This window comes from Madurella fahalii (assembly GCF_045866475.1).
Source record: "Madurella fahalii IFM 68171 DNA, scaffold_4, whole genome shotgun sequence".
Lineage (NCBI taxonomy): Eukaryota > Fungi > Ascomycota > Sordariomycetes > Sordariales > Madurella > Madurella fahalii.
In genome coordinates this window covers 3,967,580-3,981,635 of record NW_027263974.1, presented here as the reverse complement: position 1 = coordinate 3,981,635, position 14,056 = coordinate 3,967,580, and the positions used below count along the sequence as shown (strand labels likewise).

Below are 14,056 nucleotides of genomic sequence, written 5' to 3'. Positions count from 1 at the left end.
CCAACGCCGTTGCCATCAACACAAGGATGCCTTCCAAGCCCCTTTCTGCACCGCCCCAGCGAAGCCTAGAGCCCATATTCGTTTGACTCGGAGGTGGACAACCTGTTGTAAGGACGGGACAAGACCCAGAGCAAGCGGACGCTGTTAGCTCTGCCGAGATGCTGGATGCTGCCGCGACGTTGACCTTGGCGGCACAGGGGTTCGCGGGCGGTGGCGAGTCAGAAATGACCCCGCAAGCTCCGCGGTGGCCGTTGTCCTGGCCTGTGAAATCAAAACCATCTGTCCCCATCGTGCCGGTAATCCCGATGGTAAGTCCGTGTACCGGGCAGTTGTCTGGTCCATCCACGAAGTCAGGTCGCTGGGCACCTTCCCTGACGGTGAAAACAGTGGTGCTTCGAACGTCGGACGCGGACGATGCCTCCGCGCCGCCGTAGTACCCAGGGCCCGTCGTGCAGTTTGTAAATCTAAGCATCCATAGCAGATTGTAGATACCCGCAGAGTCAGCCTGGTTGAGCTTCTCGGTCCAAAGAGCGACAAAGTGAGGGTTTTCCGTAGTGTTGGCCCAAACGGCCAGGTCAAGCCTGACGGACCCGCTCGCGAGCCATTGATCGCCCGGCTTAGCAACGAACCAATCGATAAATAATGAAGTTGAAGGGGCAGCGGCAGCCAGATTCTGCACTGCGAAGATAAGGGGGAAGACAGGAGCTGGGGCGTAGGTGTCGTTGCGGGGAAAGACGAGGTCGAGCTCGATTGTCGCCGGGTATGTCACGCTGGTATCGTGCTCTTGCGCGACAACAAAGCCTGCGGTAACCGCAAGTGCATAGATAAGTGCGAGCAAATGGCCGCCGACGAACATATCGGGCAGTCGGCTAGCTGGTGATGCGGGATCTGGCACGATGTCGAGCAACCAGACGAGCAGGAGGGATAGTAGCCGGGATAGAGATCATGCCTTACGCAAATTACACCAATTCCTTTTACATCCCAATCTCAAGCCAACCCGCGGCTAAGCGTGCATATTCGCACGGTGAGACCCAAATGTGACATCGCTCCGGCTTTAACAAACAAGTCCGGGTAATTACAGGTAAACTTCACCCAACGCGCCTCGGTTTCCAACCATGCCTTACTTAACCCAAGGCGTTCTCAGGGCGGCACCGATATTGGTTGGCAATTTCCTGGAATAAGACGTCGCTCTGGCTCTAGAAAATTATTTTTCACAGAGGCATAGACCTTATTGTTTCATATTCCACGCATTCTCTTCATACATGTGCGTGGCTAAGTCGTAAGATACCTTGTTTACCTAAAGCACTGTACATAACTTATCTGAGTTAAGGTACTTGAATGCACGCAGAAAGTAAAATTCTTTCCCGGCGCAATACCCTGCATTTAAATCAGAATTTTGTCAAAATCAATCTCTTCAGTTTAGGACACTACATAATGCTGCAATTTCAAGATAAGCCATACTAAGTGATACCCTGTGTAGGTAGGCACCCGCTTCCATACAGAAGACAAGGTGGCTGCTCGTGATCAGCCGTGTACTACTATGAGGGCGGCTGCTCTGATCAATTCATTCGCGAGACGAAACGGGAACCGCCCTCTAATGTGGGGACCCAAGCTGTCCTAATTTTCTGTTAAAATATGCAGTCTGATGCTGGGATAAAAGAGGCTCGTTGATGACCCCGTGACTGTATCTCAAGTAGGCTCAAAACTGATAAAGAAAAAAAAAATACCAAACGAACAACAAACAACAAATAGCTGTAACCACTTTAGACTATTCCCAACGGGGCACGTGTACTGTTAGCGCTACCAATTCACGTGTTGTTTCGCCAGTTAGGCACGAGGCAAGACGTTCAGATGGATTCCGTCTCATTACAAGTTGTTTCATGACACTCAGTTCGCGTTTCTTTAGGTCCTCTCCTCTCCTCAACCATCAGTATCCTTGGAAATTGCCCATAAAATGTATCATATTTCGTTGCTTGCTAGCCGAAACACCCCTTCCGTCAACCACCACAAGCTCGGAGGACTACGCTAGTAGACCCCTTCCGAGTGATTTCCCCCAGGAAGCCTTTGAGCAATTGTTCGTGGACTGCTGCATTAACCGCGACAATGCCGCTCCCTTCGACCATCAGATACATGTTTTCGACGTTTCCCACCTTAACTATACTTTCGTTTTCCTTGGCCTTCTTCAGGATTCGTTGCAAATACCGCTACAAACGGCCTGTCGACTGGGACGACTGCGCATTGATCGTGTCTCTGGTACGTATCGGTCTCACGGCGGTACTATGTCTCCTGGAAACTGCAAATGCAAAACTCTTAACTTTCAGGCAGTGCTTCCTCCTGGTGTCGTTTTTCCTCGTTCTGGCTGCCGTTGCGCATGGATATGGCCAGCACATCTACGACACCGGCCCCACGTACAGGCACGCGGTCCGCCTTGTTGCTGTATCCGAGTTCTTCGCTGTCACAGCCGTTGCCCTTAGCAAAACTTCGGTTGCAATCACCCTCCTACGGCTAGCCAATAAGCACTGGCAGTCGACCTTGATCTGGGGAATCGCCGTGTCTGTCAATATTCTCATATGGGGGACCGCAATATATCTCTGGGTCATCATTTGGAATGGGAATCTCGAGGAAGCTTGTAGTATCGGGAAGAATATCGGCCTACGGGAGTTAACCATGTTTTCTTCCGGCAAGTCGAAAAGTTCCTTGGTATTCCCCTGCCACCGCTAACTTTAACCCTCAACCTTAGTGTGGTCAGCTGCAACGGATTTTGTGCTCGCGATTGTCCCTTGGTTCATGATCTGGAACCTCCAAATGAGAAAAGCTGAAAAGGCTGGCTTGGGAATCACGCTGAGCCTCGGTATAATGTAGGCTAGATCCATCCAAAACTTGGCCCACTCCACTTGAACCATGTGCCATATTGACATTAAGGCAACTAGTTCGGGCGTCCTGGCCATAGTCAAGATCACATTTATCAATTGCAAATACCTTAAAGAAGACATCACCCGTGGGTATATTCTTTCCCGACAAATTTAGTAATTGGATTCAATACTGATAAAAGCAGACGATTCTGTTCCCCTCGTGGTCTGGACGTTTGCCGAACCAGCAGTCATCATTATGGCAGCCTCAGTCCCTTATTTTCGGCTCTTCATCAAGGAAGTATCCCAAAAAACGAAAGGGAAGCCAAAAGGGTGGACCAAGTCCCAAGCAAAGCAGCAACTATGGCAATCGATCCCCTCCATGCCGAACGGCGGACACGCACGTCAGCCAATGTGCACAGTCTCTTGCACAGGAGGGCCCACTGAGTCTTTCACCGTTTTGCCAATAGGCAATATAACGATTCTCAGAACTTGTGAGATCGAAGTTGACATTGAGCAGGGCGCAGAAGAGTGCTGACAAATGAGGGGGACTCTTTTGCGGAGGTCTCTCGTCTTGGGATACGTATGATTAGAGCAGGATGGGTGTGAAATCCTGCGGAGGAGTTGACAAACGCAATAGTAGCGTCATATGAAGACTCAAAACCTGACGTTCCCACGGGGATTCGGGTATCCACGCATACCTTACACCCATCGCTAAGGTTCAGGAAGGGAGCAAAAGCGTGGCATTCCTACAGGCGATCGAGGCGGTGTGAGCTGCTGGATAGGATGGTCGATTTAAAACATCAAAGCATGCAGTGGAATGACAGAATTTGAAGGAGGTAACGTCGAGGACTGAAAAATCGTGGTTTTATGAGCAAGGCGCGGACTATGTACATACTTCTATGAGGTCACGGTATCAACCAGAACCCTACCCACCCGACTGATGCTGCAGCAGACGAACCGGCTCCGACCTCGCCCCAAAGTCCACCGTTCAACTCCAGGCCCCACCCATCCCGAATGCCGCCAACCTAACTCGCTCGTATAGACATCATATTGTATTCGACTCGTTCGCTGTTGAAAATGCGATGGGTATCGATGTTGAACGGACTCCCTCTTCTTCCCATCCCGCAACTGAAAGACCGCCGAGCCTCATCTTACACCGACAAATCCGAGCCCCAAACCTCCTTGGCAATCTCGACCTCTAACCGCACCTTTGCCCACTGCTGCTCCTCGGTCAAGTCGTTCCCTTCCATCGTCGAGCTGAACCCGCACTGATGCGACAGACACAGCTGGTCCAGGCCGCGCGGGCAGAACTTTGCCGCCTCGTGCAACCGCTTGATGACGGCGGCCTTGTCGTCCAGCTCGGCCTTCTTGCTCGACATGACGCCCAGCACAACCGTCTTGTTCTCGGGCAGGTGCCGCAGGGGGGAGAAGTCGCCCGACCGCGCATCGTCGTACTCGAGGAAGTAGACGTCGACGTCCAGCTCCTTGAACAGCACCTCGGCCACGGGCTCGTACCCCCCCTCGGCGAACCACTGCGACCGGAAGTTGCCCCGGCACAGGTGGATCCCGATCACCATGTCCTTGGGCCGCTCGCTGATCGCCGCATTGATCAGCGCGGCGTACTGCTTGGTCAGCTTCTGCGGGTCCTCGCCGTGCCGCTTGGCGGCCTCGGCGCGCATGCCCTCGTCGCAGAGGTAGGCCAGGTTGGTGTCGTCGAGCTGCACGAACCGGCAGCCGGCCGCGTACAGGTCGGCGATCTCGGCCTGGTACACCTTGACGAGGTCGTCGAAGAAGCCGTCCAGCGTCGGGTACGCCTCGGTCGAGATGGTGTCCCTCCCGCCGCGGAAGTGCACCATGGTCGGGCTGGGGATGCACACCTTGGTGGTGACGCCGGCCTTGCCCGCCCGCGCCTTCTCCACGAACTTGTAGTCCTCGACCTGGATCGCCCGCGGGTGGCCCAGCTTGCCGACGACGACCAGCTTGGGCGGCGTCACGCCGTGCGACGTGACGTTGGTCGACGACAGGCTGCCGTGGCGCTCGACGCCCGCGAGGTGCTGCAGGAAGTCGATGTGGAACCAGGCGCGCCGGAACTCGCCGTCGGTCACGCTCCGCAGGCCATTGTCGATTTGCTTCTGCACGACCGACTCGATGTGCTCGTCCTCGAGTTGCCGCAGCTCAGCTGCCGAGATGGAGTTTGTGTCGAGCTTCTCGCGCGCGGCGAGGATGGCTTTGGGGCGGAGGAAGGAGCCGACATGATCGGCCCGGTAGACGCCAGCGGGGAGAGGCATTATGTGCTACGGCGTTGACTGTTGTTTTTCTTTCCTTTTTTACAACTTTTTAAATGTTTCTCGGCGAGGATCGGGTGCGACGGTCGGAATCCGGCCCGTCGACTTTATTTTATACCGTGAGGCACAGGCGGCGATCCGTGGGTTTGATGTACGGTATGACGAAGCCCTCAGATGAACGGGCGGGTTGCAGTCCCGAGTCCGAGGCTCTGGAGTGAGTGGTACGCGGACGATCTCTGTGCTACCCTCGCAATGCAATACAATGTAATTTTTCTTCGGGAGGAGGGGCAGTGGTACCAGCGGCTCGGATGGGTGCGTCTGATGCTATATAATGAAGGCGCCCGGCAGATCGGTGCAGGGACGGACACCTGCCGGCTGCCACGTTTGCCAATAGGTCGTTTTCTCTGCATCCACCCTCAGGAACCGCCCGCAAATTGGGCCCGCCTTGGTCCATTCTGCAACACGAAGCATCCAACCTCGGGCGCGTGGCAGCAGTCCATCCCATCCCCCAAGTCCACATGTTGACGACAGTGTGCGGGGTAAATGGGGTGGCAACGAGCTGAAGAGGGGAACTAGGCGCAGGGCAAAATGCCGTGTCGGGGAAATAGATTCCCCTCATGCTGGCGGCTGTCCCCCGAGATGCCTATTCGCGGCACCGCGGCACCACGGAAGCTCGACCGGATTGCCGAGAGGCGATGGCGCGGTAATTATACGAGCAAGGTGCACACGCGACACGCGACAGACGCGACCCGGCAGTTCAATTCTTCGTCGCAATTGGCCTGGCTTGCCGAATGCGGACTGGCTGAGGAATTGTGGAGGTGGCTGCGCGCGGCTTTTTTTGTAGCAGACCAGACAAGCATTACTTGGTTATTTTTTCTTCGCTCCCCGGATTGTTTCGTTCTTTTCTTTCTTCTTTTGTTTCCGTGTGGCTTGGCTGGGGTTTGAGTCACATGCAATTTCTGGCAGGGGAAACCAGAAGCACGGGCCAGGCTTGTTGGGGATTGATGACTTCCCCCGTTTTCCCCCCCCTTTACTCATCTCGCATCGGGCATTTCGCGCCGGGCATTTTGAACAACCTGAAAATTTGCCGAATTTCTACTTGTCCGACATGAGCCGTCCCAAAATTCATTCGGGCTTAGGGTCGAATGATCGTCGGCGGCTGTTGGCCCAGCTCCCGACTCTGGCGCGAGTCACCGGCAGTTCCGCAGCCGGTTGTTGATCAGCGTACGATCGGACAAGGGCAGGCGTGTGGTGCCTTTTGATTGCTTGTGCCTGGCCGCCCGCCCACGAAGGCCCTGGAGGTATTCTCGTTCGTCCTGAGACATTTGCGGATTCTGCACGCCCCGCCCTTCTAGGGGCTCCGCTGCACAACAGAGATTCCAAACCCTCGGCACGTCGCCGATTGTAGGCAGAAATGTGGGGAAGAAAGAAGTGGGGTGATAACTCCTTTTAAGAGATTCTTGCTCGGGATTGAGAATTAGGAATTATTTACAGAGTTAGCTGGAGTGCCTGAGAAAGGAAAGTCTGATGGCATCATTCCTCTAAACAATACCTCCCGCTACAAACTAACAACAGAAACAACAGCAGCCCGCCTCCACCGTAAGTCATCCGAACCGACACTCGTTGCCTTCGTCAAGCCGTAGTCTGTAGTTTTATCGTTTGCACATTCCATCGTGCGGGGTATAAGTTTACCAGTACAAGAACGTCGGGGACAGCGGGCACAGCGAGCAAGTGCAAGCTCAGAAAGCCCCGCGCCCAGCCTAGACCGCATTGTCGGTGCCCGCCTTCTCAAGGTTGTAACCATCATCGGCGGCGACAGTAGCGGCAAAGGTCGTGGTGGGCTTCCACTTGGCCGAGGTGCGCGGCGTTGTCTCCTCCATCATCTTGTCAACCTGCTCAAGCGACAGGCCCTTGGTCTCGGGAACCAGGAAGTACGTGTAGACAAAGGCGCACGTGCAGAGGCCTCCCCAGACGAAGAAGACGGATGACTTCATGTTGCCGCGAGACTCACCGACCATGTACGGTGTGATGACGGCGATGATAGTGTTCCACAGCCAATTGGATGCCGTCGACAGACCGACGCGAGCGGATCGGCAGCGGGAAGATCTCACCAATCACGATCCACGCGCCAGGACCCCATGTTGACGCGAAGAAGAAGATGAAAATCGCAATAAAGGCGATCTGGGCGTTGACGGCCGAGACGTTGTTGGCAATGCTCAATTCGGGGTTGGCAGGGTCGGTGTGGGTATGGTTGAAACCGACCGTGACACCGATGATGGCGACGAGGAACTGGCAGATGAGCATGCCCAGAGCGCCCCAGAAAAGAATTGTGCGCCGGCCGAACCTCTCCACAGTCCAGAAAGAAATGGGCGTCGACAAGACGTTGATAATGGTGAATACCATTGAGATTAGAAATTCATCATCAATGGCGCCAGTCGACTGAAGGAAAGAAGTTGAGAAGTAGAAGATAAAGTTAACACCAGTCCTGGAGGCGAGACAGTCAGTACAAGGGAGCCAGGAGCACGCCTGATTGAGGGGGTTCCAAATGTGCTCACCATTGCTGCATCATCTGCAGAGAGGTGCCGAGGATGGTCTTGCGCAAGTTCGAGTTGGCCTTGAAGACGGAGCCCTTGAAGCAGTTGGCCCAGCTACCGAACCACGTCGTCGAGGGGATGAGCTGCCGCTCGTACTCTTCGTTGGCGACGATCTCGGCCAGTTCAACCTGGATGTATTCAGACTCGCGGGGCTGGCCGCGGAGGCGGGAGAGGGCATCGGTGGCAGCATCCAGGTTGCCCCTCTTCACGAAGTAACGGGGGGAGTCGGGAAGGAACAGAAGACCGCCCGCCAGGATGATGGCCCAGAGGAACTGAATGGCGATCGGGATGCGGTAAGAGCCGGTGTCGGTTCTCCCTTGCGTGGCGTAGACGACGCAAGCCGCAAGCATGAGACCGATGGTGATGCAGAATTGGTAACCCGCGACCAGCGCGCCACGAACCTTGCGGGGACACTTGAAGGCGGGGTTAGCACTGATAAAACCAATCGAGGGCCAGCCGGGATTTTCCACTCACAATCTCGGACATGTACAAGATGACAATGGCAGACTCGAAGCCGACACCGATACCGGCAATGAGACGGCCAGCAACGATGGGCCCGAGCGGGTGGCCCATACCCGTGAACATCTGGACGACACAACCGGCGACGTAAATTAAGCAGCCGTAGATAACGGTCCACTTGCGGCCGATGAAGTCGGCGACATCACCAGCGATGAGGGCGCCGAAGAAGGTGCCGCAGGATAGGATAGAGACGATGAGCGAGGAGTTGTGTTCGGCAACAGCCTCGGCACCGACGCCCTCGACGGCCTCGATGAAGATCCTGGAGCCCAGGACACCGTTGATGTAACCAGAGTCGTAGCCGAAGAAGATACCACCGAACGAGGCAAAGGCGCAGATCAAGTAGGCTTTCCAGGTAACAGGCGCCTCGATGCGTTCAACATCCCGGGTCGTCGCTAGACCGGCGATGTGGGCCGCGCCAGGGGCGCCGGCCTCCTTCTCGGTTGACGACATGGTGGAAACCGTCTTGTCTGCTCTCGGTGCTGACGATGCCGATCTCTCTAGTCTCGTCGATGGGATGCCCTGGAGGTGGGTTGAAGAGAAGAAGAGAAGGAAACGAGGGACGGAATGGGACGGGGAAAAGAAAGGGCGAGAGGCTAAATTAAAAGAGCGAAAGCGGATCTGAAAAGAACGTGGTGAAGGAAGTGGCACCTTCCTGGAGAACAACGGTTACATCTGTTTTTTTCGAGTGTTCCAGGTTTTGGCAAGTTGCGTGTTAGCGCATGCCGACCACTCAGGAACGGCGCAGCGCTGGGCCCCCTGTTTGGGGGGAAGGTCGATACGTCCGACTTGGCAAGGGGCGTGCTTGGGGTATTTCGCCGCTGTCCCGCCGGATCGAGTGCATTGGAGGTGCATTGGGATTCTTGCGGGGACCCATGGCCCCGCGGGGGGGATGGGAACCCATGCAGAATACCGCCGAGAATCCGCGGCACCCCCCCGGCTCGTTGCAACGCCCGGAGACGCCCAGGCCGCCCAGGCCGCCCCCAGGCAGCGTTCTGCTCTTCCAAACTCGTTCCTACCGAACCCCCGGGCGCGCCCGAGGGCACTAGCCCCCCCCGTTGCACTGTCCCTTCTCCGTCCATGAGCGTTCCAGGTCCACTTGGAACGGCCTACGCTGCAGTGTTAGGTAACAGTCGCCGCTTCTCCAAGACCGCATCGAGGTGGTCACCAAGGAAAAGCATGGCTCGACATCGCATACACATAGTAAATTGGCCGAGTCGGTCCGGAATGGTGCATTTCTGGCTTGCCATCCCGAGATCCGACTTCGATTCGCTGGCCGTTTTCCTCGCATGTTGGAGGGTTGCACACGACGACGGATGTAAGCGGGAAGCGGCCTGTTGGTGTTCGCTGCTGCCGCCAACAGAATCGTAAATTACGGTACAATACGGAACTTGTGCTAATATGGCCGGGGCTGCCGAGGACCCAGATGGTCACGGCGCGGCCAACGGGGCCTAATCCGGCGCTGCGAACAAAAGGAGGAAAGAAAATTGAGTGTGAGAGAGGAATGCTGCAAACCATCAACGCAAGCCAGTGATACGGTGCTGCGCTCAGAACAATCTGGTCGGAACAGGCCAACGATCACTTAACTAGCTACAAACTTTGCCGTTCGCTGTGCGTTGCTGCCGTTCGCCGCATCCGATGTCCCCACTAATTACATGGTATTTTAGTGCATCTGGCGCTTCTCCATTCTTCTTTTTTCGTCATCCGCTCCCGTGTCTCGGTCGTTAGAGGATGTCGCGGATCACTCCCCACAAGCGGGTGTTTTGGCGCATTCGTGGCAGCCACAGAGCTTTTTTTGTTATCGCCGGGGCATGCACGACACACCAAGGACTTTCTTTTGCTGGGGCTCTCACGCCACCGACGACACAAGCTCGGCCATTGGCGCGGCCCTATTTTGGCGGAGAGCATTGATCTTGGCTCTCCTCCAGTCAGTCAGTTGACCCACCCATGGTCCGCGAGCGTGGCGAGTCGTTTGCCCAGAAAGTTAAACAGCCACAGGCCGTCGCCGCCGACTGACCACCTTTCGTTCTCGTTAGGCGGGGCAGATGCTTAGGTTCTGCTGAATTAACTTGCGAAGGCAGGGTTTCGCCGGCTGGAAACGGTCCTTTTCTGGGACTTTCCTCGTTACCTTTCCCCTTTTGTAGCTTCCTCCGCTAAATCGGGGCCCCATATAATCCCGACCGCTTGGTCGGCCTGGGGATCGAAGAGAACTTTCCCGCATAGCCGTGCCCACCGTGCGCTTCCGATTCTCAGCCCTTTCGTCGCGTGGTCTGTTCGAAGCGCAGGGCCGCCGGTGTAGTTCCAGACTGTTTCTCGATGCTCGGTGCTCTCTGGGCACTCACCCCTGCCCCGCCAACTGTCCATGCTCAGTGACATGTGTGGCTGCGGCATCAGCGGCGTATGGCGGTTTGTAATGTTTGCAATTGGCTAGAACCGCACGGGGATTTTTGTTCCATTTCTTTTCTTCTTCGGCCCCCTCCATTCAATCCGGCGACTCACCATCCCTAACAAACGTAACGTATCTCCAAAAGTCTCCCCAGGTTCTCCATCCGCCAGGCGTTACAGTCGTTGCCAGTGTCCGCTGCTAGCTCAGCTGATCATGCGCCCGCACCCCATGGTGCCCTCCCGGGCAGGGCGTGTTGCGATGCGGTCTGCCCGCTTCCCCGCTGTTGACTTTGGGTTTAGGGCAGCTCCATCTTTGATGTACTGCGCATACGCCTGCGGACGCCCCGCGAAAGGGTTTGGGTGCCACTCTATCTCAGCATCCGCGGCTGCAAAAACCCCTGATTTTGGCGACTCGAATCGCTGGGCTGCGCAGCGTTTTGGCCCTTTAGAGATTAGATTCTCGTTTTGCGTACGGATCTTGTGCAGCACAACAGCGCAATTAAACCTTCAGATTACCCCTCTGTCTCGGCGGCCAACGAGGTCGAGGAAACCTCGTGGCGCGCTTTTGTCCAAGGTCACAAGCGAATTCGAAGGGGCCGGCCACAGGTCGCATCCATCGCAACCGGGCCGTTTCGTTGGTCTGATGCCACTTTTCGTCCATACCTCACAGGAGCCTACACGCACTGCTGACTGGCAAACCCAAGAGCCAACGAACGCGCTCCTTCTGTCTGTCGAGCCTGTCAAACGAAGCTTGTCGAGGGATCGGCCCGAAACCGACTTCAAGGTGTGCTACACGGAGCCTGCGATTCGTTGGCCGGACCGCGCGGCAGCTATAGTAACGTGTCGGCCCCAATCCATTATGGGTAACACAAAGCGACGGTTCTCACGTGCGCTTGAGATTTCCGGCGTCTAGAATCACAAGCCTTTGTTCCAGTCCCTCGGGTCTTCTGGTCGCTGTCGTCGCTTCGTCGGTGAAATAAATGAAAGTTCCTTACGGAGTGGTCCAATGACGCGAACGCCCCTGAGAGAGATTTCGTGAGACTTTGTCTCTCTGTAGAAACGGCAATTGGCCTTTTCTGTCTTGTCATCAGCGGGCCTCGTGGCCTGCGCCATGTCAGCAACCACTCATAAACCGCACGGTGGGGAAGCGGATCTGACCAGTATCGTAGCGAGGCATTTGCTTGGTTCGACTTCCGATTCCACTTGATCGTCTGCCACCCTGACCAAACTAAAAACGCCACAGTAACGGTGGCGCCGAACCTGGCCGGGCGCCGCGTCGGAAAGCGTTGAAAGGAAAAGAAACTTGGCAGCCGTAACGGCCGCTAAACGAGTGCCCCAATTGCGGGGAAGGCATGGGGTCGATTGGCCAAGTCGGCAGGTGGCTGTCATCCGCAACAGGCAGGGCATTCATCCCTGAGGTTGAGGAATGCAAGACCGAAAGACCTCCGCACCGCAGCTCAAAAGACGATGGTGTTCCGTGGTGATCACGCGCGTCGCTGGAGACGGAGGAAATGTTGACACACGTGATAAACTTGAGGACGATGAGAATGGACTACAAAAATTTACAATATGCTGAGGTACGCAGCAGATCCCTACCCACATGCACTGCTTCATGACGCACGCGGTTATCCTGATGGTCGCAGAAAATATCGCAGCAAGAGAACAAGAAGCCCTCCTGTTGCGATCGTTAACAACCCCTCAACCCGGTAGGGCGTCTGCCGATCAATGGCGTTATCACCGGCTGACGGCCATGCCCGCCGATCGCGGCCCGCCACGCCGAGGCCGCACTTGCTGGGTCTTTGGGGGTGGTCCGTTTGCTCATCGAAAATTGCAAGATGAACTGGCCAAATCTCATCCAACGCCGCTGTTTGCCTCGCAGACCATGCGCTGTGTTTTGTTCGGCAGGATTGAGACCCTCACAGCTTGCAGGGCTGTGACACCATGAAGGCGCGGGCTGGCCCCTGTCGCTGGATCCATCTTGTTACCCCTGCCACCTGAACTCGTCTCAAGCTCCTGCTGGACGTACAGAGCGCTTTGCTAACGCATAATATCCGTGAGAGAATTGGCCGACTCACTGAGCGGACGGGAACGGTGAAGAACTCAAGTATGTTAAGCCGCCGACAAACTTGACTTGGAATTTCCAGTTAAAGAGGTTTGCGGAGATGCCAAGACTCCTGCATGAATGCAGAAGCTCAAGGACATTCCCCGACTGATCCTTTTAGGACGCTCTTCGGAGAAGACTACTTTGTTCGATTACCTGAAGCCCGGAAACACGCTTCCTGCCGAGGGAATCGACGTGCGCGGCTGCAATTCATGTCTTGTATCAGCCGGAGTCAGATGCGGAGATGTTGATAAATGCGGCTCAAATGGCATGAATTGGGTCTGTGGCTTTGCATCCCCCCGGCCTTGCCAAAAGACCGGGAAATAGAAGTGACCTAGTGGACCATATCGGTATCCTAATAGAGCGTACCTTGATTTAAACTAGCAGCTCCTAGCTTCCCGGTGAGAGACATTAACGGCAAACTGCGACTACAACCCGAATAACGGGGTTTAGCTGCTTAGGTACCTTGAGTGTATGCCATGACACAGTACCTATTGAATTACTAGACCAATATTCAAGTACAAGCCAACCCTTCAGATCAGGCATCCCGAACCCCTCAAAACTATAGTAGTACCTACCTACCTATCAAGTTCTCACCCCTGCCACGCCTTGATGATGTGCCGCCCAAGAACCAGCGTGACAGCCACCAGCGCCATCCGGAACACGGTTCTCCTCCTCTGCTGCTTCTTCTCCTGCACCGGCAGTTAGCCCCCCCAACCGCCTGCGCGAGCCCGCCAGTTCTCTCTAGGGCAGGCGGCGGCCGCCCCAGCATGCGCTCGGTCTCCTGCCAGACGCCATCGCTCATGATGTCACGGGTAATCTGAATCTCGTGCTCTTCCTCGGTGTCGTCAAACTCAGCCGCCGCCGGGGCCAAGCGGGAACTCCTAGTTTGGCGGTACCGTCGGCTCAGACCCGGATGTTGAGGCGTCGGACTGGGCTAGGTTAGCCATTGTGATGTTGTCTACCTACATAGGGTTCGGGCGTATCAGGTGATGTGCGGGGTTGGGTTGCTGCAATAATAGGTACGTGCGTTGGCGGTTGGAGTTCTATGTGTATGACAGAGGTAGCTTCTTGAATCAGCTTGATCAATGCGTTGATCTTAGGATGGTGTTGAGAATGGGATAACCTTTAAGCTACCGGGTCTGAGCCAAGTCGTGGTTTGCCCCGTGGCACATCCGTACAAGCTAAAACAGAGCGACTATTGCGTCGCATCAAAGTACTGAGGCGCACCTCCCCTTCACTTTACCGAACGTCCCCCGACAAGAGTTTGTTGATGTTCAATTTTATATTTCGGTTACTCGTTTTCCTTGGGTGTTATGTTTG

General features: G+C 55.5%; 4 protein-coding genes across 4 annotated transcripts; all 4 read right to left on the bottom strand.

The window, feature by feature from the left end:
- Positions 1–15: 15 nt before the first annotated feature.
- Positions 16–856, bottom strand: MFIFM68171_08155 (uncharacterized protein; the record flags this gene model as incomplete). The annotated part of the gene is made up of 2 exons (XM_071063575.1): positions 16–65; positions 121–856. 2 exons carry the CDS (start codon positions 854–856, stop codon positions 16–18), a joined length of 786 nt encoding a protein of 261 aa, XP_070919676.1.
- Positions 857–4,003: 3,147 nt separating this feature from the next.
- MFIFM68171_08154 (uncharacterized protein) lies at positions 4,004–5,140 on the bottom strand (the record flags this gene model as incomplete). The annotated part of the gene is made up of 1 exon (XM_071063574.1): positions 4,004–5,140. One exon carries the CDS (start codon positions 5,138–5,140, stop codon positions 4,004–4,006), a length of 1,137 nt encoding a protein of 378 aa, XP_070919675.1.
- A 1,757-nt stretch (positions 5,141–6,897) lies between these two features.
- MFIFM68171_08153 (uncharacterized protein) lies at positions 6,898–7,131 on the bottom strand (the record flags this gene model as incomplete). The annotated part of the gene is made up of 1 exon (XM_071063573.1): positions 6,898–7,131. The coding sequence occupies one exon, from the start codon at positions 7,129–7,131 to the stop codon at positions 6,898–6,900; it is 234 nt and encodes a 77-aa protein (XP_070919674.1).
- Positions 7,132–7,144: 13 nt separating this feature from the next.
- On the bottom strand, positions 7,145–8,700 carry MFIFM68171_08152 (uncharacterized protein; the record flags this gene model as incomplete). The annotated part of the gene is made up of 3 exons (XM_071063572.1): positions 7,145–7,622; positions 7,693–8,144; positions 8,206–8,700. 3 exons carry the CDS (start codon positions 8,698–8,700, stop codon positions 7,145–7,147), a joined length of 1,425 nt encoding a protein of 474 aa, XP_070919673.1.
- Between the last annotated feature and the right edge of the window lie 5,356 nt (positions 8,701–14,056).